We start from the raw sequence: 24,563 nt of genomic DNA on the forward strand, positions 1-24,563 counted from the left end.
GGCTCGGAGAAAACATACGTGTGCTCCAGGCAACAATGGCCCAGGGGACCCCTGGGCGCCATGTTCTTTTTACTGGCAGGAGCACCTGGTCCGGCTTCCCCGACGTGGCTCGTTATGCTCCTGCGGCCAAAAAGGGCATAGCAGCCAGGGGTCTCATGCGCCATTGTTGCCCGGAGTGCGCATATGTTGCCTCTGGCAATAGATAGATAGATAGTTTGCCCACACATACATACTTTACATTTGCGTCTTTTTTCGCACAACGAATTATTCTTCCACGTTATACTCACTATGTGTGTCTTTTCTCAGACACACAAGACACATTACACAAGTTATATATGAAGTATTTACGCTGCACTTATTATTATGAAATCACTTACACTAATTTATATATACATTACAGTAACACTTATAGGCGTCTTTTTTCGCACAGAACACAGGTTTCTAACACTTAGAAGTGGAGGAGGGTATGACATTCCTCAAAGCATGGGATTAAGCACAACCCTACATCACACTCCACACATTAGTAGAAGGCGCTATAGGTGTTAGAGAGGAGAGTGATTCTCAGTATTAGCTCACTCGTGTGGGAGTCAGCTCTGGCACAGCACAACCTGCCGTATCACCACCTGTGAGGGGATGAATGATGGGAACGAAATGGCTCCCATCTTCCCACTCTCACATGACTTCATCCTCTCCTTCAGTTTCGCCCTTGTCGCCAGTGGGGCCACCTTCGTCGCCATCATCAGGATGGGGAGGAAATTCAATATTAGGCTGGGGAGGAGGTTGGGGAATAAAGCTTTCCTCCTCATTTTCCTCACAACTCGCACTTTTTTCCCCCCTGCCTTTTCCCTTCCCTTTTACATTAACTTTTGCTCCCTTCCGAATCATTGGAGACTGTGGGGAGGAAGTACGGGGAGGGTGTGAGGAGAGAGCACGGGGAGGTTCAGGTGCGGTGGAGGTGCTGGGATGGGGAGAGGCAACGCAATGTGGGGCTGGAGGTGGCGGGTATCGTCATGCACCACGTGAATAGAATAAAGTACTGCTCACCTTGTACATTTTACTAAATACTTCTTCCCCACTCCTATGGGTTTTCCTTGGTGATCCTACCCATGAAGGCAGCTTTTGTTCACCTGAGGGGTTGGCCTCGTATTCCACATCACTAGAGGAATTGTCCATGGAACAAGAGCAGCATGGTGAGGTGGGAAGTTATTGTGGTGATGGTGCAGGGTGAGATACAGCCATGCAGACAGCCATATACCTCGCCATTGTTAAGGATGGAATCTCATCCTTGCTGCTTGATTCCGACTTAGGTTGGACGTAGTCTCGATCAGCAACATCATCATCAATGGGAGAATTACTTTCTCCATCATAGGGGATGTTCAGGAGCTCGTCAATCTCATGTTAGGGAATACCCTGATGCGCCATGGTGCTCACTCGCTCACTCACTCACTCACAAAGTGGGACTGAGTTGGCAGGGCCCCGCACAGGAGGAGGAACGATGTGATGACTTATAGCGTGGATATTAGGCCTAAACAGGTGTGGGAGTATCTCTAGCAAATATCTTGAGCCAAAATTGAATTTTTGAATTTTAGCAAATATCTTAAGTCAGTGACGTACATATACGTCACTGGCATTTTGTGCACATGCAGGGCCCGACGTACATGTACGTTGCTGGCACGCGGTGGGTTAAGATGAAAGTGACCAGCCTGACTCATCCCTGAGTGGCATTACTTCAGCAATAAATCCCAACCATCCCTTGGATGTAAACCTCCTGCACTGGCTCAATCTGATTGGAGCACCTTAATTACCCACTAAACCACTAGGCGCCTTAATTTGGTTTCCTGGTGTACAGGAAACCAGCAGTACAAGTGCTGATGATGTGAAATTAATGTGAAAATCAGTGTTGATGGATTGCTGCTTTGCAGAATGTTAGAATGCAGGAGGACAACAAGGCTGAGAAATGTTGATAGGAGGAGAAAAATGGTATGCCTGTAACTTGCATTTTATTTTTATAATTGCCTTAGAAATGGATAAATTACTTTGCAGACAAGTAAAATGAAAATAAGGAAAATATCTGATTCTGCTTGGTGATCAGTGATTGCACTTTTAGTACAAACATAATACAAATGTCCCTCAGCTCCCATCCTATCCCTCAGAAGGAGGATGGTGGACTGAAGGAGCAGGGCAGCTTTGCCTGCATTCCAATAAATTTTCTATTCAGATGAACTTGGGATTGCAATGAGTCCTAAACAGAGTTTTTGTTATGAGTGTAATGTAACAAAGCTTTTGTAACTTTTGTGATACATAATGGAATCGTTATACAGTGTAAAGTATATTCAGCTTAATGATAGTTTGTTCAATTTAACTTGGCAAAGCTTTTTGTCCTTTTCTAGCATAAAGCCCATAGCCCAGTGGTAAAATAAGACAGTACTACAAAGTACTAAAGTTCTATATCCTTTTCATAGCACTGCATCCCAAGCACCATGTTCTAGTCTCTTATTTCAGCTCTGCATTCATGATGGAAAGATAGTCATTTTAGGCCATGCTAAAGTGAACAGATTTTAACAGTGTGAGAAGTCTGCCGATGTGAGGCTAGACAGAAGGCGTCCATCCTCACACTCTGCCAGCTGTAGCAGATCTCTTCCCGGATGATCCACAACCCACGCCATGTCACACTCACATGCCAGCAGGTTATCTGTTTATGCCAGGAAAATAGGTGGTTAGGGAGGGAGTAAATTTATTGATTACATTCTGAGTGGCATTGGAGGGTATATAACACCTTTTCCTTTGCAACTTATACTTGGCTGCCAAGCATAGGGTGAGAAGGTAGATATACAGGGCAAAATCTGAGTCTCAGAGACTTTTACTGGATAACCTAAATAGCATCGAAAGGAAAAATATATTTAAAGTGGCAGATCAGATGAAGAGGGAAAACAGGGATATTGTAGATGAGCAGTGTGCGAAGAATGATGAAGAACAGGTAGTGGTGAACAATGAGGATATCAAAGACACCTGGAGAGAGCATTATAAACCGGATGCTGAATGAGGAATTTCGCTGGAACAGGGAAGGTTTGGAGTCAATGGATCCAGTGTTTGGCCCTTGACATTTGATTGATGCTGCTACTATGAGCAGGGCAGTAGGCAGGATGCAATTCGGGAAGGCAGCGGGTGTGTCTGGGTTGACTGCTGAAATGCTAAAAGCCTCGGGAGATATAGGAATGAGTTCAATTAATGATTTGATAAATACAATTATATATGAATGTGTTGTCCCTGATGACTGGCTGAAGAGTGTGATTGTTAATGTGTACAGGGGGAAGGGTGATAACCTGGAAAAATGAAATTATGGATGTATAAATCTGTTGGTTCAGATAATGACGGTACTGGATGAGTCCGAGAAGGTGTGATTGGGGAAGGAGTGAATATAGGTGAGATGCAGTTAAGGTTAATGCCAGGCAAAGGGACCATTGATGTCGTATTCATTGTTCGACACCTTCAAGAAAAATATGTAGGAAAGAAATGGGAGCTGTACTTTGTTTTGTTGCTTTTGGAGAAATGGTCCCTGACAGAGTTCCCAGGGAGGTGGTGAAGTGGACAGTGAGACAGCTTGGGATCGAGGAGTGGCTTGTTAGAGTGGTTATGGCTATGTGTGTGGGTGCTTATACACAGGTGAGAGCAAATGGAGATTTGAGCATGTGGAGTGACGTGGAGGGACAGGTTGACGAATGAAGAAGTGAAGGAACGTTGTGGGGTAGATGTGGATGTAGTTGAAAAGATTAGGAGAAATACACTGAGGTGGTTTGGACATGTGGAGAGAATGGAGAATGAAAGACTGACTAAGAGGGTGTATGTAGGTGAGGTGGAGGGAGGAAGAGGGAGGGGTAGACCGAGGATGAGGTGGAGGGATGGAGTTGAGAGGTATATGAGGGAGGGGGGAGTGAGTTGGGGGGAGGGTAGTCAATTGGTGGGTGACAGAGTGACTTGGAGGCGTTTTGTCTGCGGCCACCCTTTGCGGGATTAGGGCGTCGGGCTATAGATAGATAGATAGATAGTTTTCCGTGAATGTTGGTGTGTATCGAGGATCAGTCTTGAGCCCCCACATTGTTTGTCATGATGCTTGAAGCTCTTTCATGTGACTTCAGAAATGAACTCCCATGGGAGATGTTGTATGCTGATGACTTGATGTTGATTGCAGAGAATGAGAGGGAAGCAGAGGAAAGATTTAGGAAGTGGAGATACAGTACGGAGCACAAGGGCTTGAGAGTAAATGGAGATAAAACAAGTGATGATATCTTTGGTAGGTGGCAGTATTGTCAAAGCAGAGGGAGAGTGCCCATGTGCAGTTTGCCACAAGGGTGTGGGAAGTAATTACTTATTGTGCAGTATTTGTGATAAGTGGGTGCAGAAGAAACGTAGTGATTTGAGGTCTGCAAGATGCTGCCGATTTCATGTGTGCATTGTATCAGCAAAAGCTTATGGAGATTGTCAGGCATGAAAGGATTGATCTTGCTGATTAGTCTTGTGAGTGTGTGAAAGAGTTCTGTTACTTGGGAGACATGTTATGTGCTAGAGGTGGGGCTGGAGCTAGCTCTGTGACTAGAGTGAGGTGTGGTTGGAGGAAGTTCAGGGAGCTGTTGCCTTTCCTGACATTGAAAGGAGGCACTTACTCCATGCTCAGGGATCTTTGTATGTGGCATTTGTCAGGAACATAATGCTATGTGGTAGTGAGACCAGGCAGTAAAGGAAGAGGATATTCATAGGCTTTGCATGTACAGAAATGACAGTAATTAGGTGGATGTGTAGTGCGTCTTTGACTGCAAGGCCTGGTGGGGCAAGGTTTATGATTGCAGAGATAGAGAAAGAATGTGACTGGATTGTATTGGCGTCGTGATGAGGAAGAGTAGATTGAGATAGTTTGGGTATATTGAGAGGATGGAGGATGACTGTTGGGGGCAGAAAGTGAGAAATGTGAACATGGGGGTAGTTTTTGCAAGGCCTGGTAGGGCAAGGTTTATGATTGCAGAGACAGAGAAAGAATGTGACTGGATTGTATTGGCGTTGTGATGAGGAAGAGTAGATTGAGACAGTTTGGGTATATTGAGAGGATGGAGGATGACTGTTGGGGGCAGAAAGTGAGAAATGTGAACATCGGGGGTAGTTTTGCGAGAGGCAGAGTGAAAAAGATCAGGGATGAGATCATAGAGTGTGACCTCAGGGAAAAGGGACTGAGTAGGGAGACTGCCAGAGATCAAGCAGTGTGGAGAGCCGCCATTAGGCGACCAAGACCGATGCATGCAAGCATGTTGAAACCTTTATAAACAAAATCATTGGACATCTCTGTGTGCTATAACTGTATATGTTATTGATGTAAACTATGCTGATACTATTACTGTATATGTTATTGATGTAAACTATGCTGATATTGTAACAATACAAGTGGCATGTAAGAGAATATTAAGGTGTAATAAGCAAAGATATCACTAGGAAATAAGTCCAACGAGGTGCCTTGTGCCACCTACAACATTACTTAATATCAGTTATGGACAGTTCTAACTTAATTTCTAGGATCTTTGTAGACAAAATGCTAACTTGAAGTAGAGGTGGTCATGGTTCACAAATAATGGGCTAACTGCTCAAAAACACTCATTTCTGAATTAAGAACAATTATATATTTAATAATGAGCAACTTAAAGTAAAGGTTAATCAGCAACTTCAAATTGAAATGACTTTGAGTGAATCATTTTCAAACAAGGATTGAAGTTCTGAGCCATTTGCACTACAGGTGGTCCTGTCAGGAATGTGTTTCAGTATATCAGAATTTTTTCCACATTACAGGTACCAGTACTTTAAACTAAAGGGGACTGGCAAATTAGCTTTATAGGTAGCAGTGGAACTTTGATATGCAGTTTTTCTGTAATTATATTTAATTGAAACACTAGCAGAAGTTGCAGTATAAGTAGTAGCAATGGTGGTGGTAATAGTAGTAGTTATGGTGGTGATAGTGGTGGTGGTGGTGGTGGTGGTAGTAGTAGTAGTAGTAGTAGTAGTAGTAGTAATAGTAGCTGCAACCCCAGGCTCAGCTGAATGTGAACCTGGGTTGACTGCACACTCAAAGTTCCTCTTTTGCAGTCCACTATCCTCATTTTCATGGATATTGAACTAACTGAGAGATGTTTGTATAACCAGGCAGTTGAACCCTGTGCCGTATCATTGCCACCACATGAAGGCATCACCTGACTTAATTGCGAAAAAGGATATATAAATGGCAGTAGATAATGACGAATTTCATTATAAGCAACAAGATAAAGATCCATAACCCCAGTCAGCTCAGTTGATCGCGGGGTGTAGTCAGACTGTTGGCTTGATGTGACCAGTAACCAAAGACATTCATTCCTGTCTCATAACCAAGGCTCATTGAATTTCATGCAACGACGGCATGGTAAATAAGCTGTGAGAGTGAACCAACTCTCTCAGACAAAGGTAAACTAGCGACAGTAGCAATGAAGGATGTGTGTAACTCACGGTCAAGGGAGATGTAGGCATTAGTTCCATAGGCCGCCATCATCTGGTCCAGCAATGGTATGAACACAAGGCTGTCAAGGGTGGTGATATCATTGTGACTCAGTACCAGTTCATTTGGCACTCGATCTGAATTGAAAGAGAAAGAATATCACAAACATATTACAGTAATTGAAAGGTAGGTGGTGGTGACCATCATCCACTCACTTGATGTAGTGCTGCTTTGGGTGTCTGCCCTTTCCTCTCTTCCATCCTTCCTTCCTCTTCTGTCTTTCCTTCATTTTTTCCTCCTCCTTCTGCTTACGGATGACTTTACACTTCTCCTTCTGTCTTTCTTTCCTTCATTCTTTCCTATTCCTTCTGCCTATGGGTGACTCTACACTGAGTGACAAGCCAAATGGTTTCCTGTACACCAGGAAACCATTTACTATGCTGGGTGGTAACCATATAACCAAATTAGGGCACCTAGTGGTGTAGTGGGTAATTAAGGCGCTCCAGTTGGATTGAGCCGGTGCAGGTTTATATCCAAGGGGTGTTTGGGGTTTATTGCTCATGTAATGCCACTTAGGGATGAGTGAGGCTGGTCACTCTCATCTTAAATGTCAGGACCAACTTACCTAGCCTTGGGCTCAACGCTTCTTATGGGGCAACGTAGGATTAGGTGATGGATGGATGGATGGAAAGAGAATTTTGAAAATCATTACCTGAAAGTATCATGTATGAGCAGAGTTGCATGGAAAGTTAGACAGCACGTATAAGGAAGTTTGAGTGTTATGATGTTGATGTGGATGTATTGGAAAGTGTTGATGGTGTGGCCATATGAAAAGAAATAAGGAATGAAAGATTGATTAGGAGAGTTTATGTGAGAGAGGTGAAGGGAGAGTGGGAGAAGGAGGAGGAGACCAAGGGTGAGGTGGAGGGATTGAGGAGGAGGATGAAGAGACCAAGGATGAGGTGGAGGGATGGAGGTGGGAGGTATTTTTGTGAGAATGACATAAATTAGAGAGACGGAAGCCTGATGGCAGCAGCCAGAGTGACATAAAGGCAATTTTTGTGACCATACTTTTGGCTTCAGACAGATAGACAGATCAAAACACTCATGCTTCTTTGACTCACTCAGCTGAATAAAATTATCTGGTGTTAGCTAGAATAGAATACTAAAGTTACCCTAACTGTAGGAGGGTCATTGGTTATAATATTAACACTCACACTCCTTGAACTCATTATTAGCTGAATAAAATATTGTATATATATATATATACACTTACATGTACACATATATGCCTATAATGTACTGGCAGGCCATATGTTTGAATAACTGAATGCAGATCTGAAAATAAAAATTTAAACAAACCTCCAAAGGCTGAGAGAGGAACTCCTTGAGTAAGGTTGTTCCATGCTAGGTCAAGGAACAGGGTGTCCCCGGTGCCTGAGAAGTTGAAACAGCCGAGGGAGAGGGTTGTGGAATCCAGCTCATTGAATGACAGCAGGAGATGGGTCAGGTTGGCCGCGTTGGAGAAGTAGCCACCAGCAATCTGTTGTGAGCATATATATATATATATATATATATATATATATATATATATATTTTTTTCTGGTCCATTTTAAGGTTTATCCTCCATTAAATCATCCATCTATCTATTTATCCAACCAGCCATCCATCCATCTATCAACCAGTCAGTCTATCCATTCATCCAGCCAGCCAGCTATCCTTCCATCCTACCATCCAGCCATCCTTCCATCCTCCATCCATCCATCCATCCACCCACCCACCCACCCACTCATCTATCCATCCATCCCTCCAGCCAGCCAGCCAGCCTATATTATAGTTTGTTTTACATACATTTTTAATTTTGTCATTGCTGAAGTCCATGTATGAGGCAGTGGTAGGGTTGAGGGCTCCAGTGAGGCTGCCAAGGTTGTTGTAGGAACAGAAGAGGGACTCCAGACTTGACATAGACCCTGGCTGTGAGAGATTCGTTCTTGAGCTCATAGGGAAATTGAACAGGATTGTCATTTCTAGCAATGAAGATAAATGATGTTATAATTTCATCCTATGTATTAGTGTTGTTTTATATTACTGTATTATATTGTTAGTATTTTTGTCCTATCTATATATCTACTGCCTGGCACCTTAATCCCATAAGAGGTGGCCACAATCAAATTGCTTCCATGCCTGTCCCCTGCCATTTCACTGCCCTCCCCCAGCTCACACCCCTCTCTGTCACATGCTTCTCCACTCATCTCTCCCTCTTGTTCTCGGTCTCCACCTAACTCACATACACTATCCTCATTAATCTCTTGCTCTCAGTCCTTTCCACAATTATTATTATTATTATTATTATTATTAATTATTATCATTATGATTATCATATTACAGTGATCCCTCAGCTATCCAGACGTTCATAATCCGAACATGTTGAGCATCCGTACGCTGGGCCTTGGCACTATTAACCATTATCTGAATTTACTTGCTATTATCCAGACACAAAAGTGCAAGAGAACTTTGGCCGGCCAGCCAACGTGTCCAAACATTCAGTATTGTGGCTGCTGGGCTTGAGCCATGAGCGGGAAGTAGTATGTAACCCACAACCAGAGCTAAAATGTCCATTGGACTCTGTACTGAGTGGTCAAAATCACATGCTTGTCCTATGACTCCCAACGAACCTCCAGCACCTGAGAAATATGACCAACCCGCAAGCGGTGTCAAAACGTCTGTGCACTTTCCCTACCGAATGTCTAATAACACGCGGTCGTGGGGCTGAGTCTTTCCCAACCACGACCTCCATCAAACGCAGACCGCAAGGCACGAGTAAATGTGTGGCAAAAGCACCCGTCCGCCTGTTGATAGAAGAGGGAGAGTCCTGCCCAAAGCCTCGCCTCTCCTCGCCCCTCCCTTCCCTCCTCCATACCCTTCCGGCTCCCCCCTTGCTCCCTCTTCCGTGGTGATAGCATTGACTTGTGAGTTTTCAAAGTTTTTTGCAATTTAAGCAACTACTATTGGTCATGTGGAAATAGCGTGTTGACCACAAGAAAGTTCACGAAATTCTGCATCTAGACATTTGCTTAACTCTTGGAAGATGCCGGCAAAATTTTGAATTAGGATGGTGGGAAGTTATATGAAGGTAAGTTTTACTACTGAACACTTTATTCCTGCTTGAGTTTCATACTCTTACTTGTCACTTTTATGTGTTTTTATTAGCTTATCGTATAGTATAAACAGCAGCGAAGATGATGGTATATGATGTATACCAATATAACTAATTTATGGTGGCATATTTGGCTGTGGAATTTTTTTGAGCCCCAGGAGCAATCGCTCGTCACAGACAACAGATTTTCAAACCATGCAGTTTTTTTGTGGATTTTTGTTGTTCATGCATTGTTTTCATGATATTTAGCATTACTATGGATAATCATGTGTGTTTTGATGTCTGAATATGGCAGATTGACCTGAAAACAGTGCCAAAATTAGGAGGGGTACTGTACATGCAGTCACGTATAGGTCAGGTGTTTTTTGGTTTTCAATTTTTTTTTTTCATGGTTTTCATGGTGTTTTGCATTATTTTGGATATTCCTGTGTGTGTTTTGATATCTCAGTATGGCAGATTTACCTGAACACAGTGCCAAAATTAGGAAAGGTACTGTACATACGGTCGTGCATAAGTCGGGTGTTTTTTGGTTTTCATTTTTTATAGTTTTCTTCGTGTTTAGCATTACTTTGGATATTCCTTTGTGTGTTTTGATGTCTGAATATGGCAGATTAACCTGAAAACAGTGCCAAAATTAGTAGGAGTTCTGTACATACAGTGGTGTATAGCTAGGGTGTTTTTTGGTTTTCATTTTTTTTTTTATGGTTTTCTTGGTGTTTAGCATTACTTTGGATATTCCTTGGTGTGTTTTGATGTCTAAATGTGGCAGATTGACCTGAAAACAATGCCAAAATTAGGAGGGGTGCTGTACATACAGTGGTTTATAGGTAAGGTGTTTTTTGGTTTTGGTTTTGGTTTTTTTATGGTTTTCTTGGTGTTTAGCATTACTTTTGATATTTCTATGTGTGTTTTGATGTCTAAATATGCCAGAATAACTGGAAAACAATGCCAAATTAAGCATAGGTACTGTGCAAATAAGTTAGGTATAGGTTGGAGGTGGTTATGTGTGGTAAAGGAATAGTGTTAATTATCCAGATGTTGCCACTATCCGGACCTGCCTTTGGCTCTGTTATGTCCAGATAAGTGAGGGATTACTGTATTATTATTACAGTCACTACTCATTTTACGTTGATTCTGTTTACGATAATTCACTACAATGATAATAGAAAAGTTCCACCCCAAAATCCGATTTATGATAAATTTCCCACTACAGCAAACTTGCCCGGAACACGTTCTTGCCGAACGCGCTCGCAATTATACACAATTAGTGCTGAGATATGTATAAGATAAAATAAGATTAAAGAACCATTACAAAAACTATATATTTACGCAAGAGAGGCCTTTGATAGGCCAAATCCTCGAACATCAGCTCAGCACGCACGGTTTGTTTTGATCACGTGATGTGATTCGCTGTACTGCTTTTCCTCAGTGCTGTATTTGTAAGTTAAATAGTTACAGTACTGTTCTGGTAAGTTTATGTGCAAGTTAAAGTATTATTAAATAACGTTCTAGCCAGAAATAAAGTCTTATAACCAGTTTTCTGATAGGCGTCAGAATATTACCTTTTTTATTTGTTTGTTAAATATTTGCTGTACTGCTTTTCCACAGTACTGTATTTGTAAGTTAAATATTTACTATTCTGGTATGCACCTGTAAATTAAAGCACTTAAAGAAAGTTAAAGCATTAAATAAAGCCTTGTAACCAGTTATAGATTACATACGATCGGTGGGTTCCAAGACAATTCGCCATCATGTCAATTCCCCGTCAAAACATGAACGATTCCCCATCAGGACAATTCGCACCCTGTATGACTCCCCGTCATTCTATAAATATATTAATTAATCAATACTTTTATAAATATACTTATTATTAATTAATCAATACTTTAATAACTATATTTCAGGGGGATCCATCAAAGTCTATGTTGTCTTGTTATTATTGTGACGGCAAACTGGCTTGACAGCGAATGGTCCAGAAACCATTTTGCTCCCTAGACTCCCTAGGCATGGTGTTTTGCTGTTGTCTGCCATTGGTGATCAATATGAGGCACTTTGGGTGGTTGGAGGGTTCATTTGGTGTTGTGGCTTGCAAGTACAGTGCTGCACAGCAAGGTTTCGACGCGCAGGTGCGTGGGCACGGGGCAACATTCCGACGCCGACTGGTTTCGGCATCGGAATGTTGCCTTGTGGTTGGGTGTTTGTGTGTCGGAGTTTTGCTGTGCAGTGCTGTGTTTGTGGGCTGTGACATTGGATGGACCTTCTGACCACTTGGGGTGCTTCATATTGATTACCAGTGGCAGATGGCAGCGGGGGACCACGTTTGGGAGATCTAGGGAGCAAATTAAGGAGTAGTTAAAACTTACGCGGTTTCGCGCCAAACGCGCCATGTTAGGAACAAAACCCAAGCGTTGGGGGCGAGCTTGCTGTATAACAATTTTGCCATCGGAAAGCGCCAGGCACACGTAAGGTAACTGTCGCTTATCTCAGGCAAGATGGCAGCCCCAGCATGCAGTGCATTGTTATGGTTCAGGTCCCACCATCCCTTCAAAGCCCTGTCTTTTCAACTTCTTCATGTGTGCCCCCCGTTATCGTCACCTCTCAGCCAAACATTGTTCTACAGTAGACATCGTGTAGCTCCAGGCCAACTTTACGCAAGTGTGACTACTGTACTGTATTGTGTTGTTGCAACAATTTACTGCACAGTACATGAGTAACTCTGCCTGTACTGGTGTGATAGTGTTTCGTTTGGTGAATTACTGTACAATATTGTGGATTTGTGTGCCCACTGGTAAGGTCAGTACCAGTGTAGGCCCCAGTGCTGTAGTTGGTGCAGGTATGGGTCCCAGTGCTAAGGTTGGTGCAGGTATGGGCCAGATTCCCTACCTCCTAACCTGTTCCTGTCTGACTCAGAGGCTGACCACTAGTCCTTGTAAGCACAGGCAGTGTCCCCCAGCCTCAGGGGGGACAACTTGGAGATGACTTGGACCAACACAGGAAGGAATGAAGGTGGGTTGTCATTTATGGTTCAGTCTTGGTTAGATGACTTTTGGAAGTTGAGCTGACATAACCCCCTTTTTATAATGTGTTTCAATCTCCCGATTTACGATAAAATTGTTATTCGATAAGGTATGACCTGACATAACCCCATCGTAAAACAAACAGTGACTGTATTTTGACGTCAGGGATAATGGACTGAATAGGGTGGTTGCCAGAGATCGAGCAGCATTAAGAGCCACAACTAGGTGCCCAAGGCTGACGCTTGCAAGCATATTGGAACCTGCATAAATGATGTGATACAATTATCATCATCATCATCATCATTATTATTATTATTATTATCATTATCATTATTATTATTAGCAGTAGGTGGGGATGCCCACCATCCACTCACTCGATGTAGTGCTGCCCTCGGGTGACTGCCCAGTCCTCTCTTCCTTCCATCACTCCCTCCTTCCTTTTCTGTCTTTCTTTCCTTCATTCATTCAACTTCCTTCTGTCTATGGGTGACTGTACACTGAGTGACAAGCCAAATGGTTTCCTGTACACCAGGAAATAGTGCTGCCCTCGGGTGACTGCCCAGTCCTCTCTTCCTTCCATCACTCCCTCCTTCCTTTTCTGTCTTTCTTTCCTTCATTCATTCAACTTCCTTCTGTCTATGGGTGACTGTACACTGAGTGACAAGCCAAATGGTTTCCTGTACACCAGGAAACCATTTACTATGCTGGATGGTAACCATATAACCAGATTATGGCGCCTGGTGATTTAGTGGGTAATTAAGACACTCCAGCTGGATTAAGCCTGTGCAGGTTAAATCCAAGTGATGGTTGGGGTTTACTGCTCATGTAATGCCACTCAGGGATAAGTGAGGCTGGTCACTCTCATCTTAAAAGGCAGGACCAACTTGCCTAGCCCCAGGCCCCTATGCTTCTCATAGGGCACCACTGGGTTAGATGATGATGATGGTAATGAACATTATTATCATTATTATCATTGCTAATTCTACAATCATACTAGTTTATGCAGTACTTATGTCCATCTATACCGGGTAATATATCTCAGCTTTTTAAATTATTTCCTGGAATGATGATGAAAGTGATCCATTACTCACCTCGTATCAGGCTGTCAAAATGAATGGAAAAACGTACCACATCAGTTTCCAGAGAGTAGAAGGCAGAGTTATGCCTGATGTGCATGCTTTATAAGTGTACACATGATCAAAAAAGTATCGGTGCACATTTGGCCTGAAACAATCTGACACCACGAACAATGGACTCTGGAAATGTTTGAATCTTGTCCCCCACGTTGTCAGACATGCTTACATAAGTACGTGATAGATAGGTTTCGTATGACAGTTTATGGTTGATATTGTTACTGAAGGCATATTTAGATAATAATTTATTTATTTTCCAGGGACTACACAAGCTATATTGATCATTTCAGATATCGTCGTACTCCTCCTGCACAATACTTTTTTGATCGTGTGTACTTTATGCATGGGCTGGTGCTGGAGAGAGATGCCTTCATCTGGTGGCACTGATATAACCTGGTTACTGAACTGTCTGGCCATAAAAATGTCCCTCAGCAGCTTCCCCATCCCAAAAAATGTTGATGATGAAATCACATCAGCTTAAGCCTGAAGTCCACAGGGTTCACATTTCAGATGAAGCTAGGGCTCCAACTACTATTCCTGCTGTATATGTGCATTATATACATACCACATCAGTTTCCAAAGAGAAGAATTCTGAGTTGTGCTTAATGTAGAGGGAGTATACTTGGCTGCTTGTAACATCACTGAAACTCTCACTGGCTAGGTACAGCAGGCCTGGAAAAAAGATAAGAATGCATTGCAGGTTAAATTTAAAGTAATACAATATGCTCCTAAAATCTGCTGAGTTCTTAATTGGTAGTTATAACTATGTGTATTAATGGCTAACAAATTTCATCCAAGACAACTATGAAAATATTTTTAAAAATACATCACATAACCAAGACTAGTTGTACTTCAGTTTTAGAATTGAGGACATAACTGTAGTAGTAGTAGTAACAGTAACCCCAGGTTCATCTGAAACATGAACCCAGTGGACTGCAGACTTTAGTTGGTCCTCCTACAGTTCACCATCCTCCTTGTGGGGGATAGGGAAGTAGGTGAGGGATGTTTGTATAACCAGGCAGTTGAACATCCTGGTTATATTGGTGCCACAACACAAAGGCATCCCTCACTAGAATCAGGATGTAACCGTAGAACTAACCTGTATTTAAGAAACGTATGGCACCCACACCAACATCAGCAAAGGCTGAGGGTGGTATGTCAGTGAGTCCTGGTGAGTTGATGATGTCCACACTCGCTAGGTAGGTCAGCTGATGGGAGCAGGGTAAATAAAATGGAAAAGAAAAAGAAAGATTAGATAATTGTAGGTGGAGAGGGGGAGAGACTATTGATGAGATGGAGTGATGGGGTGGAGATATGTATGAGAGAGGGGGTGTGAGATGGAGAGAAGGAGTGGAGAGATGTATGAGGGAGTGCAATGTGAGATGGAGGGATGTGGTGGTGAGATATACGAGTGGGGTGGAGGAGATTTGAGAAGGAGGTGTGAGTTGGAGGGAGAGCAGCTTAACAGCAGAGGACAGGGTGACATGCAGGCAATTTGTTTGTATCCACCCCTTTCAGGATTAAGGCTTCTGCCAGTAGATAGATAGCTACATGAGGTTTATTAAGGCAGATAATGTTTTAATAAGTCATAATTTTCTCCTAGAACATGACATGCAGTACTAGTTTTACATCCAGGCCTATATTTGTACTCCTGAGTGAACAGTGAAAGTTTGAGACCAAACCTTGTACATAAGGTTGGCCAGCCCAAGGATTAAACTAGTTGTTTCAATTGTGATCTAGATGTACTGAGCAGTCTGCTGTCAACTTTCCAAAATGTGGGTTTTATGATTGTATCACCGGTGGTGGGAGTTGGAGTTGTCCAGTTAGACCACATCTGTAGTAGTTTCATTATTAAGTTACTGATGTTTTAACACATATTGGACGACATCCAGTTAGAGCACCATAACCCACTATACCTTTAGGCATCCATTTGTTGGTTATGTGATTACCATCCAATATAGGAGGAGTAGAGGAAAACATTGTCTTGTTCCTTAGTGTAGAGTCACTTGAAAGTAGCAGTACATCAGTTGAGTGGATGCAGGGCACCCCCACTATCACTAACTGCCACCATCAGTAACAAAAGTATTAAAAGATATCCATTTTTCATCTTGTTTGCTGTAACAAAGGAGTGTCTTCTCACAGTTTTATATGTTTTTACATCAGTGTGTATATGTGGTAGGTGGGGGGATTCTCCATCCACTCACCCGATGTAGTGCTGCTCTCGGGTGTCTGCCCTTTCCTCTCCTCCATCCTTTTTTCCTTCCATCCTCTTCTGTCTTTCTTTCCTTCAGTCTTTCCTTGTCCTTCTGCCTATGGATGACTTTACACTCTCTCTTCTGTCTTTCTTTCTTTCATTCTTTCCTCTTCCTTCTGCCTATGGGTGACTCTACAGTATACTGAGTGACAAGCCAAATGGTTTCCTGTATGTACACCAGGAAACCATTTAATATGCTGGGTGGTAACCATATAACCAAATTATGGCACCTGGTGGTTTAGTGGGTAATTATTGCGCTCCATTCGGATTGAGCCGGTGAAGATTTATATCCAAGGGGTGGTTGGGGTAGTAGTAGTAGTAGTTGTTCCCTAGGCAGTCTGGCCGAACAGCCCCGAGTCCCTTAGGAAGGCCATGGCCGAGACTGGGCTTTCCCACAGAGCTCTCAAAGAGTGTATGAGTGTATGTTGTGTTGTTGGCGTAGGTGATTGTGTGCAATGCAGTCTTCCATGATGTGCTTAATAGTATGGGGTGCTGTGTTGCATCCTGGACAGGCATCAGCGGTGGAGTCATCCAGCCTCTTCTGGTAGCTTAAGAGGGCTGGATGGTGCCCACATCTCAGCCTGGCCAGGTGGACCCTGTCCTCACAAGGAAGATAGGATTCAGGAGGGTGGATGTCAGGAGGCCGTGCATGCAACTGTGTGTTGTCTTTAAGTGACTGAATGGAGCAGCGAGTGATCTGAGTGTGGCTATGCTTCTGGAAGCTGGTCTGAGGTGGGCGAGGGGGGAGAGATTTCAGTATTTGTGTATGGTATTGTGTGCTGGGTGTTGTTTTGATGTTCCTTGGTGTGGGTGGATGTGCTGCCATGTACTGTAGTGGATGTTGTGGGTTTGTGGAGGCTGCAGCAAGAAACTGGGTGCCTCTCATGTCTAGGTGATCCTTGACTTTGAGGACTTTGGTTTCTTGATGTAGGTGGTCTGTGGGTGTAGTAGCTGTGCAGCCTGTGATTATTTTTAGGGCCTTGTTCTGTATGGTCTGTAGAGTGTTGTAGTGTGTTTTGGTCAGGTTAGAAGCCCAGGCAGGGCTTGCATAGTTCATCACTGAACGTATGTATTGTTTGTATACTGTGGTGGTGGTTTCTTTGTTGTGTCCGAATGTTGTATGGGCAAGTGACCTCAAAGCATTGAGTCTTGGTGTTATTTTATTTTTAATGTTTATGATGTGTTGCTTAAATGACACTGATGTATTGTATGTTACACCAAGGATTTTGTGTGTGTGTGGTAGGGGGGTGTTGTTTATGGTGAGGTGTGGGATGTGACTGTGTTCTGCTGTCCAGTTTGTGAGAAGAGTCACTGTAGATTTGGCTGGAGCTATTTTGAGCCTGTTTGTGGTGAACCATTCGTGTAGTGTGTTGAGGTAAGGTTGAATGATGTGTGCAGCTGTGTTTGCATTTTGGTGTGTACATGTAAGTGTTACATCATCTGCATAGGAAGCTATGTGTATCTGTGGTGTGTGGGGTGTGGGTGCATCGTGCCTGTATAGATTAAAGAGTGTAGGGGACAAAACAGATCCTTGGGGGACGCCATTTGTGAAGTTTCTGATGTTAGAAGACTGACCGGTTGGGGTTGATTGCTTATGTAATGCCATTCAGGGATGAGTGAGGCTGGTCACTTTCATCTTAAATGTCAGGACCAGCTGCCTAGCCCTGGGCTCCTATGCTCCTCATGGGGCAATGTAGGATTGGATGATGGATGGATATCAGTATGTATCCAATTTTCAGCTTGGGCTGTAACAGAGGGATATCATAATTTTTATATGTGTTTGGTTTCATTAATAGCAGCAGTAGTATTAGTAATAGTACTGTAGTAGTAGTAGTCGTAGTAGTAGTAGGGACTGTGGATGACATGGAGGGATGGGATGCAGAGATATTTGAGAGAGGAAGTGTGAGCTGGAGGGAGGGCAGAAAGAATTTAGTAGTATTAGTGGTACATACCCCATTCTCAACAAAGATGTCCGCTATCTCCTCCCAACCATTCACTGACTGGCAGCGTAGGTTGAGCTGATCATCACCATCTATGATACACATGCACGGCCCAAGCACCTCAGATGGGGGGCACTGGGCATCAGCATAACCAGGCACATGTAGTAACACTATTGCCACTAATTCCAAGAGGAGTACAATTCTGGTGGGAGCAGAAGTCATGAGGCTGTTTAGTTGAGAAGAATGAATAGGGGTAGCAGTGGTATGATCAGTCTATTCCTACTTAGAACTGAATAGGGTCCTGGATTATAAACATTATAGTTGCCAGTCACTACAAAACATTTCCTTTAACATGAAGAAAATGAAATGGCAGTTGCCTCATTAAAATCTAACTTTATCCCAGCAATATAAGCTCTTCTAAATTCTTTAAAACTGTAACTTATTCAGTGGGTTCATGTCACAAGAACCTGTATTTCATTCACTTTAACTTGGCCAAGATTTTTGTCCTCTTGCTGCATATTACCCATAGCTTAGTGGCCGAATAACACAATGCCACAGCACCACCACCTTTCCATAGCACTACTTTGTGATGCCCATCATATTTTGTTGTTAATCTATTGTTACAACTCTGCATTCAAGATGGAGAGATGGCAGTTTTTGTCCTAGTTAAAGTGAATAGATTATAATAGAGATGTAATGACTAACTTGTTCATGGTGAAGAAGATGAGGAGAAAGTGAAGAGCTTGGGTGCAGCCTAACTTAAATATTCCACATTTTTCTCTATCACACTGAATCTGTTTCTAGCTGTGATACACCTGACCATCTATTATTTTTCTGTACGAGGCAGCACAGCATGATTTGTTCTGGTCTTATCTTTTATGATCTGTAATGGTATATCTATTATCGACTAATATGTAGAGTCTGAAAATAAAGTATTGCTAATCAAAATTATATACATCAAAGTGTTGTAAGGCAGCATGGGAGGGCAACACATGTCCTCTCCCATGCTGATAGTACAGTAGTAATAGTTACAAGACAGGTGAAATGTTTCTCACCCAGCCTCTTCACCTGTGGTTTAGATAATGTACATTTAAGCTTTGGAATAACTGCCCATTTTTTTGTTAGGAATGATTCACTACAATACAATACTTACCCATAGCAGTATATAGATCATCATTTCGTCTGAAAAATTATATAAAAAAAGTATTGAAAAATTCGATAGATTCATATACTATGTAGTATCTACAATAATAAATGTATATATGCATGGACATCAGGGAAGTATTTGTGAGTTCAAAGTGTTTAAAAGAACTTAGACTGCTTTTAAAGACTTTGTGAGAAGTATAGAGTGTGTGAGAATGGTTCATTATATTTGTGGCAGGAGTATGTGAAATTAGGGGGAGGGAATATGAGAAATTTAAAAAAAAAAATCCACTTAATCTGAAGCACTGAACGGTATACTGTATGGTATTTATATTTATTTATAGTATATTTAATCAATTCTTTACTGAACAACATTCACAATTTGCCACCTATGCACATGCATCTGGTACTGTTATATATATTAATCTATCTGTATATTAATCTATCTATCTATATATACAGTCAAGTCGCCTATGACGCGTGCTTTTATGGCACGATTTTCTATGACATGGCAAGATGCAAACCCCCCCAAAACGAACCACATGCATAAAATACCTATGGCGTGCGTTCAGCAAGGTTTGAAACTCGCCTCTTGCCTCAGAACCCCCAACCCTTCTCTGTCGTCGGAGTCAGGTATGTACAGTACAATCACTACCCGTCATACGTTGAACTGGTATACGATAATTCGCTACAACGATGAATGACAAAAAAGTTACACCCCAAAATCCAGTTTACGATGAATTTCCCACTATAACGATATTGCCATCGGAAAATTTTGTACAAAACACCAGGCACACGCAAGGCGACCATCGCTCATCGCAGGCAAGATAGCGGCCTCGGCGTGCAGAGCATTGTTTTGGTTCAGTTGTGGTCCTGGCACCCTTTCAAAGCCCTGTCTTTTCCACTCATTCGCGTGTGCTCCTCTGCTATTGTCACCTCTCAGCCAAGCTTCATACTACAGCATACATCGTGTAGCACCAGGCCAACGTTATGCAAGTGTGATTATTGGATTGTTGCAACGATTTACTGTACAAGAGTAACGCTGCCTGTATTGGTGAGATAGTGTTTGCTTTGGTCTTGGAGACGACTTGGACTGACATAGGAAGTGATTAAGGTGGGTTGTCATTTTTGTTTGACTGATGGCTCGATTGTGTGCGTGTGTAAAGTGGGGAAAAATAGGGAAAAGTGGGGTGAAAAGGGGGACTTGGGGTGAATGTCCAGAACCAAACTGCATTTTTCCCATAGGTTTAGTTATTTGTATGGAGCGGTTTTCTATGGCACGGGCTCGGTCCAGAACCAATTAGCCACGCCTTAGGCAACTTGACTATATATATATATATATATATACCACAATTTGACTTAGGACCTCCCCCCACAAGGTATTAAAAGCACAGAAACCATAGTATATCACAATGTTTGTTCATGAAATGCCATTCATTAATATGAAATCACGTTTCCCTTTTTTTTCAGGACCAGTTGGATACGTTTTGGCATGGAATCACTTAGATCGCTAAAGTAATCTAAGGACATTTCGTTGCACCAAACATTTGTCAGTTCAGTCTTGAGGTTGTCCAGATCAGTCTTGAGGTTGTCCAGATTGGGTGTCTTCTTCTCTGCCATAATTTTCTTCATCTTTGCCCAGCAGTTTTCTATTGGATTTAGATTCGGACTGTTGCCAGGCCAGTCGAGGACCTCAATCCGATTATCCTGAAGCCATTTGGTCACCTTTCTTGACTTGTGACATGGAGCTGAATCGTGCATGAAGAAGTCGCACCCATGAATAGCAAAAAAATTTAACAAATGATCTTTCAGAACTTAAATGTACCGGTCACCATTCATCATCAACTTCTTAGGAAGAAAGTAGAGGCCTCCCCTTCTCATTTCACCTCAGAAACACCCCCATACCATTTCTGATTGTGGGTGTTTAACAGTTGGCACCGTGTAAGCAGGGCCATATCAACTACGGGAGGCAGGGTGACAAACCTTGGCAGAACGCACCTGGAACACTTGAAATGTGCTTTCATCAATAAACATAACTTTTCTCTGCTCATCCGATGTCCAGTGTGCATACTTCTTGGCAAACTGAATGTACTGCATCTTCATGCGGTCAGTGAGAAGCGGTTTCTTGGCTGCAGAGCAGCTTGGCAAACCCAGCTCCTTCTGCAAGCGGTGTTGGATAGCTCGAATTGAGACGTCTTGTAACAGCTGGGGATGCATTCTCTTCAATTCTGCTGCTGTCATTCGAGGATTCTTGAATACTTCCCTCTTCAGAAGCGTATTTGTACCTCTGGAAGTCGTCCTTTTCTTTCCACCGCCATGCACGTGCTCTGGTATGACATCAGGTGGCAGGCCGCGTGCTGCAGCAAGAATTTTCGTGACGGTTGACTTTGTGCGTCCAGTACATTCACAGATCGTGTTGATAGGGACATTATCCTGCCTCCATGGAATGATACAGACCCTCTCATTCCTTGAGCAGTACTTTCCAGGCATGACAACTCGATTCTAGGAAGATAAAAGGGCAAATAGTAATGCATACGAAAAAAGAGGGAGATGCAAGCTCGGAGCAACGGGAACATATACTCCCACTCTCGCTTTTGGACAAGCACTGATGTGCTGAGTGTTTCACCTCCTCCTGCCAACACCAAAGGAGTTGCCAGTTACTTCATGCCCAAAAAATTCACTTGGTAGAGGTGGAAACACAAAGCAAGGACAGACAATTCTCCCATAGCAATTCTGTGTGTAGGTCCTAAGTCAATTTGCTGTGAGTGTGTATATACAATATATATATATCATCATCATCATCATCATCATCATCCAATCCTACATTGCCCCATGAGAAGCGTAGGAGCCCTGGGCTAGACAGTGGGTCCCAACATTTAAGATGAGAGTGATCAGCCTCACTCATCCCTGAGTGGCATTACATGAGCAATCAACCCCAATCACCCCTTCACCGGCTCAATCCGATTGGAGCGCAATAATTACCCACTAAACCACCAGGCGCCAAAATTTGGTTATATGGTTACCACCCAGGGTAGTAAATTGTTCCTGGTGTAGAGGAAACCATTTGGCTTGTCACTCAGTGTAGAGCCACCCACAGGCAGAAGGAAGAGGAAAGAATGAAGGAAAGAAAGACAGAAGAGGGAATGTAGAGTCACCCACAGGCAGAAGGACAAGGAAAGAATGAAGGAAAGAAAGACAGAAGAGGATTGAAGGAAAGAAGGATGGAGGAGATGAAAGGGCAGACACCCGACAGCAGCACTACATCTATATATAATCTCTTTTTAATGGGAAACCTGCAGCATCAGGAATCGATGATTTATGGGTATGAAAAACATTAAGCGACCAACATTTACCTTAGGTGGGTTTTTGGCATATCAGGTAGAGCCAGGATTCTGGGGGCTTGAATGATGAGTGAATGGAAGCGTGGCCCATTGAACTGGGCAAACTTAGGCTGTCTGGACGTGCTACTCCTCACCCTGCCCTAGGGTGGGAGAGGAGGTCCAGATGATGATGATGGGTATTGATATACTTGTCACCTTTACTGTGGTAGGACTGACTTCCTCTTGGAATGTATTCCAATTGATATGTTGTTGCAGTGCTTCCTGTGGACATGTATAATCCATCACTTTCTTCCACACAGCATGCACTTCTCTTGAAGGCAAAACATTGTAGGCAAAGACAGGACCCAGAATTTATTTAACATTTTTCCTCTGGAGTAACAGTGAATACTGTGACCAGAGTTCTCATCTAAAATTATCCTTATAGTCCTGATATTTAATCCCTATATTTGGATAAGGTGTTTGTTGGAGAGGTACAGCATTTTCAGTCTGATATGGGCCATCTCCTAATAAATAGTCCTTTTGCAAATGTGTGTAGAATTCTTCCAGATAAGCAGGTTATGGCACCATCATAGCAGGATACCCTCAGACTCACTTGTAAGACTGATTGGCATTCTGTAATGTGTCCATGTCATTGAGAGAGAAAAGGAAAAGATATTGTTACTCGTAGAGTGTATGTGAGGTGGAAGGAAAGAGGTGGTGGAAGCTGAGGATGAGGTGGAAGGGTAGGATGCAGAGTTATGTGAATGAGGGTGGTATGATTTAGTGGAAGGACAGCCTAAAGACAAGATAGAGTAACATGGACATGAATCATCCCCCTCTCCAGGATTAAGATATCTGGCTATAGATAGGTAGTTAAATATGTAGGTACTGTGTATAGGTAGATAGATAGAAGGACATTCAGTAAACTCTCAGTTGTCTGTCGTCTTAATGTCTGGCCCAACGCAATATCCAGCACTTTTTGCTTGACTCTGTTTAAACAATATCCAGCAGAAATTGGCGATATCTGGCGCTGTAATGGGAAGCAATCAGCTGTCCTGTGCATATTCCAGCAGTGAGAGGTATCACCCGGCTTAGACACGGGACCCTATTGGCACAAGGGACAACCCCGCAGTGTGCCAGCCAATCAGAATGCATTGCAAGAGCAGTCCACCCAGCACACTGAGCCTACCATTACTCTCATTCTCACTCGTGGACCCTGTATGGTGGGGACGTATCTGTGCGCTCTGCATTCGTGACCCACACTGTGGCTAACTCTTAGTTCTGTGACTTAGTCTGTGGCCTTTCATGCCTCGCTCATTGCTGCATTTCTGTCACTAACCTTGTGGCCCCTCGGTGTTCTGTGTCCTTTTCCTGTTACTATTGTATAGTGAGGATGTACCAGTGCACACTATCTATCTATCTATTGCCAGACGCCTCAATCCCGTTTGGGGTGGCCACAAACAAATCGCCTCCAAGTCGCCCTGTCCCCTGCCATTTCACTGCCCTGCTCCCAACTCACACCCCCCTCTCTCATATACCTCTCCACCCCATCCCTCCATCTCATCGTCAGCCTCCCCCTCCCTCTTCCCCCCTCCACCTCACTCACATACACTCTCTTCGTCAGTCTTTCACCCTCCATCCTCTCCACATGGCCAAACCACTTCAGTGTGTTCCTCATAATGCTTCCTATCACATCCACATCCACACCACAACGCTCCTTTATATCCTCATTCGTCAGCCTCTCTCTCCATGTGACTCCACAGGCTTCTTTTAAATAACTAATTTCCACTGCTCTCACTCTTGACTTGTGTCCTTCCAACAACTTCCAAGCTTCACTTCCGTACGTTAGAGTTGATATCACAATACTGTCATGTAGTAACTTTTTCATTTCCATGCTCACCTCCCTGTTTCTTATCACTGCTTTCAAAGAACCAGCAACCTTTCTTCCCTGCTGTACCCTTTCAAGCACCTCACCCTCCAAACCTCCATCCTTACTCATCACACTACCCAAGTACTTAAACGTACTCACATTTTCCAATTCCTCACCATCCAACCTCGCTGTACATTCACTGACATCACCTCTCTCAAAGACCA

General features: G+C 43.0%; 2 protein-coding genes across 3 annotated transcripts in view; one reads left to right on the forward strand and one right to left on the reverse strand.

Moving 5' to 3' along the window:
* LOC145416290 (long-chain fatty acid transport protein 4-like) overlaps nucleotides 1-24,563 on the forward strand; it is a 148,038-nt gene that overhangs the window by 108,508 nt on the left and 14,967 nt on the right. The gene's annotated exons all lie outside the window — the stretch shown is intronic.
* LOC145416317 (uncharacterized) lies at nucleotides 1,999-23,117 on the reverse strand. Its single transcript, XM_080285316.1, has 8 exons — nucleotides 23,083-23,117; nucleotides 18,019-18,208; nucleotides 14,912-15,020; nucleotides 14,378-14,484; nucleotides 8,357-8,479; nucleotides 7,868-7,985; nucleotides 6,517-6,642; nucleotides 1,999-2,692 (listed from the first exon to the last, which is right to left on the reverse strand). Exons 1-8 carry the CDS (start codon nucleotides 23,115-23,117, stop codon nucleotides 2,559-2,561), a joined length of 942 nt encoding a protein of 313 aa, XP_080141442.1. The 3' UTR covers nucleotides 1,999-2,558.

The sequence above is a fragment of the Coenobita brevimanus genome, chromosome 105 (genome assembly GCF_032717465.1).
Source record: "Coenobita brevimanus isolate Jiangsu-jjx chromosome 105, ASM3271746v2, whole genome shotgun sequence".
Classification (NCBI taxonomy): domain Eukaryota; kingdom Metazoa; phylum Arthropoda; class Malacostraca; order Decapoda; family Coenobitidae; genus Coenobita; species Coenobita brevimanus.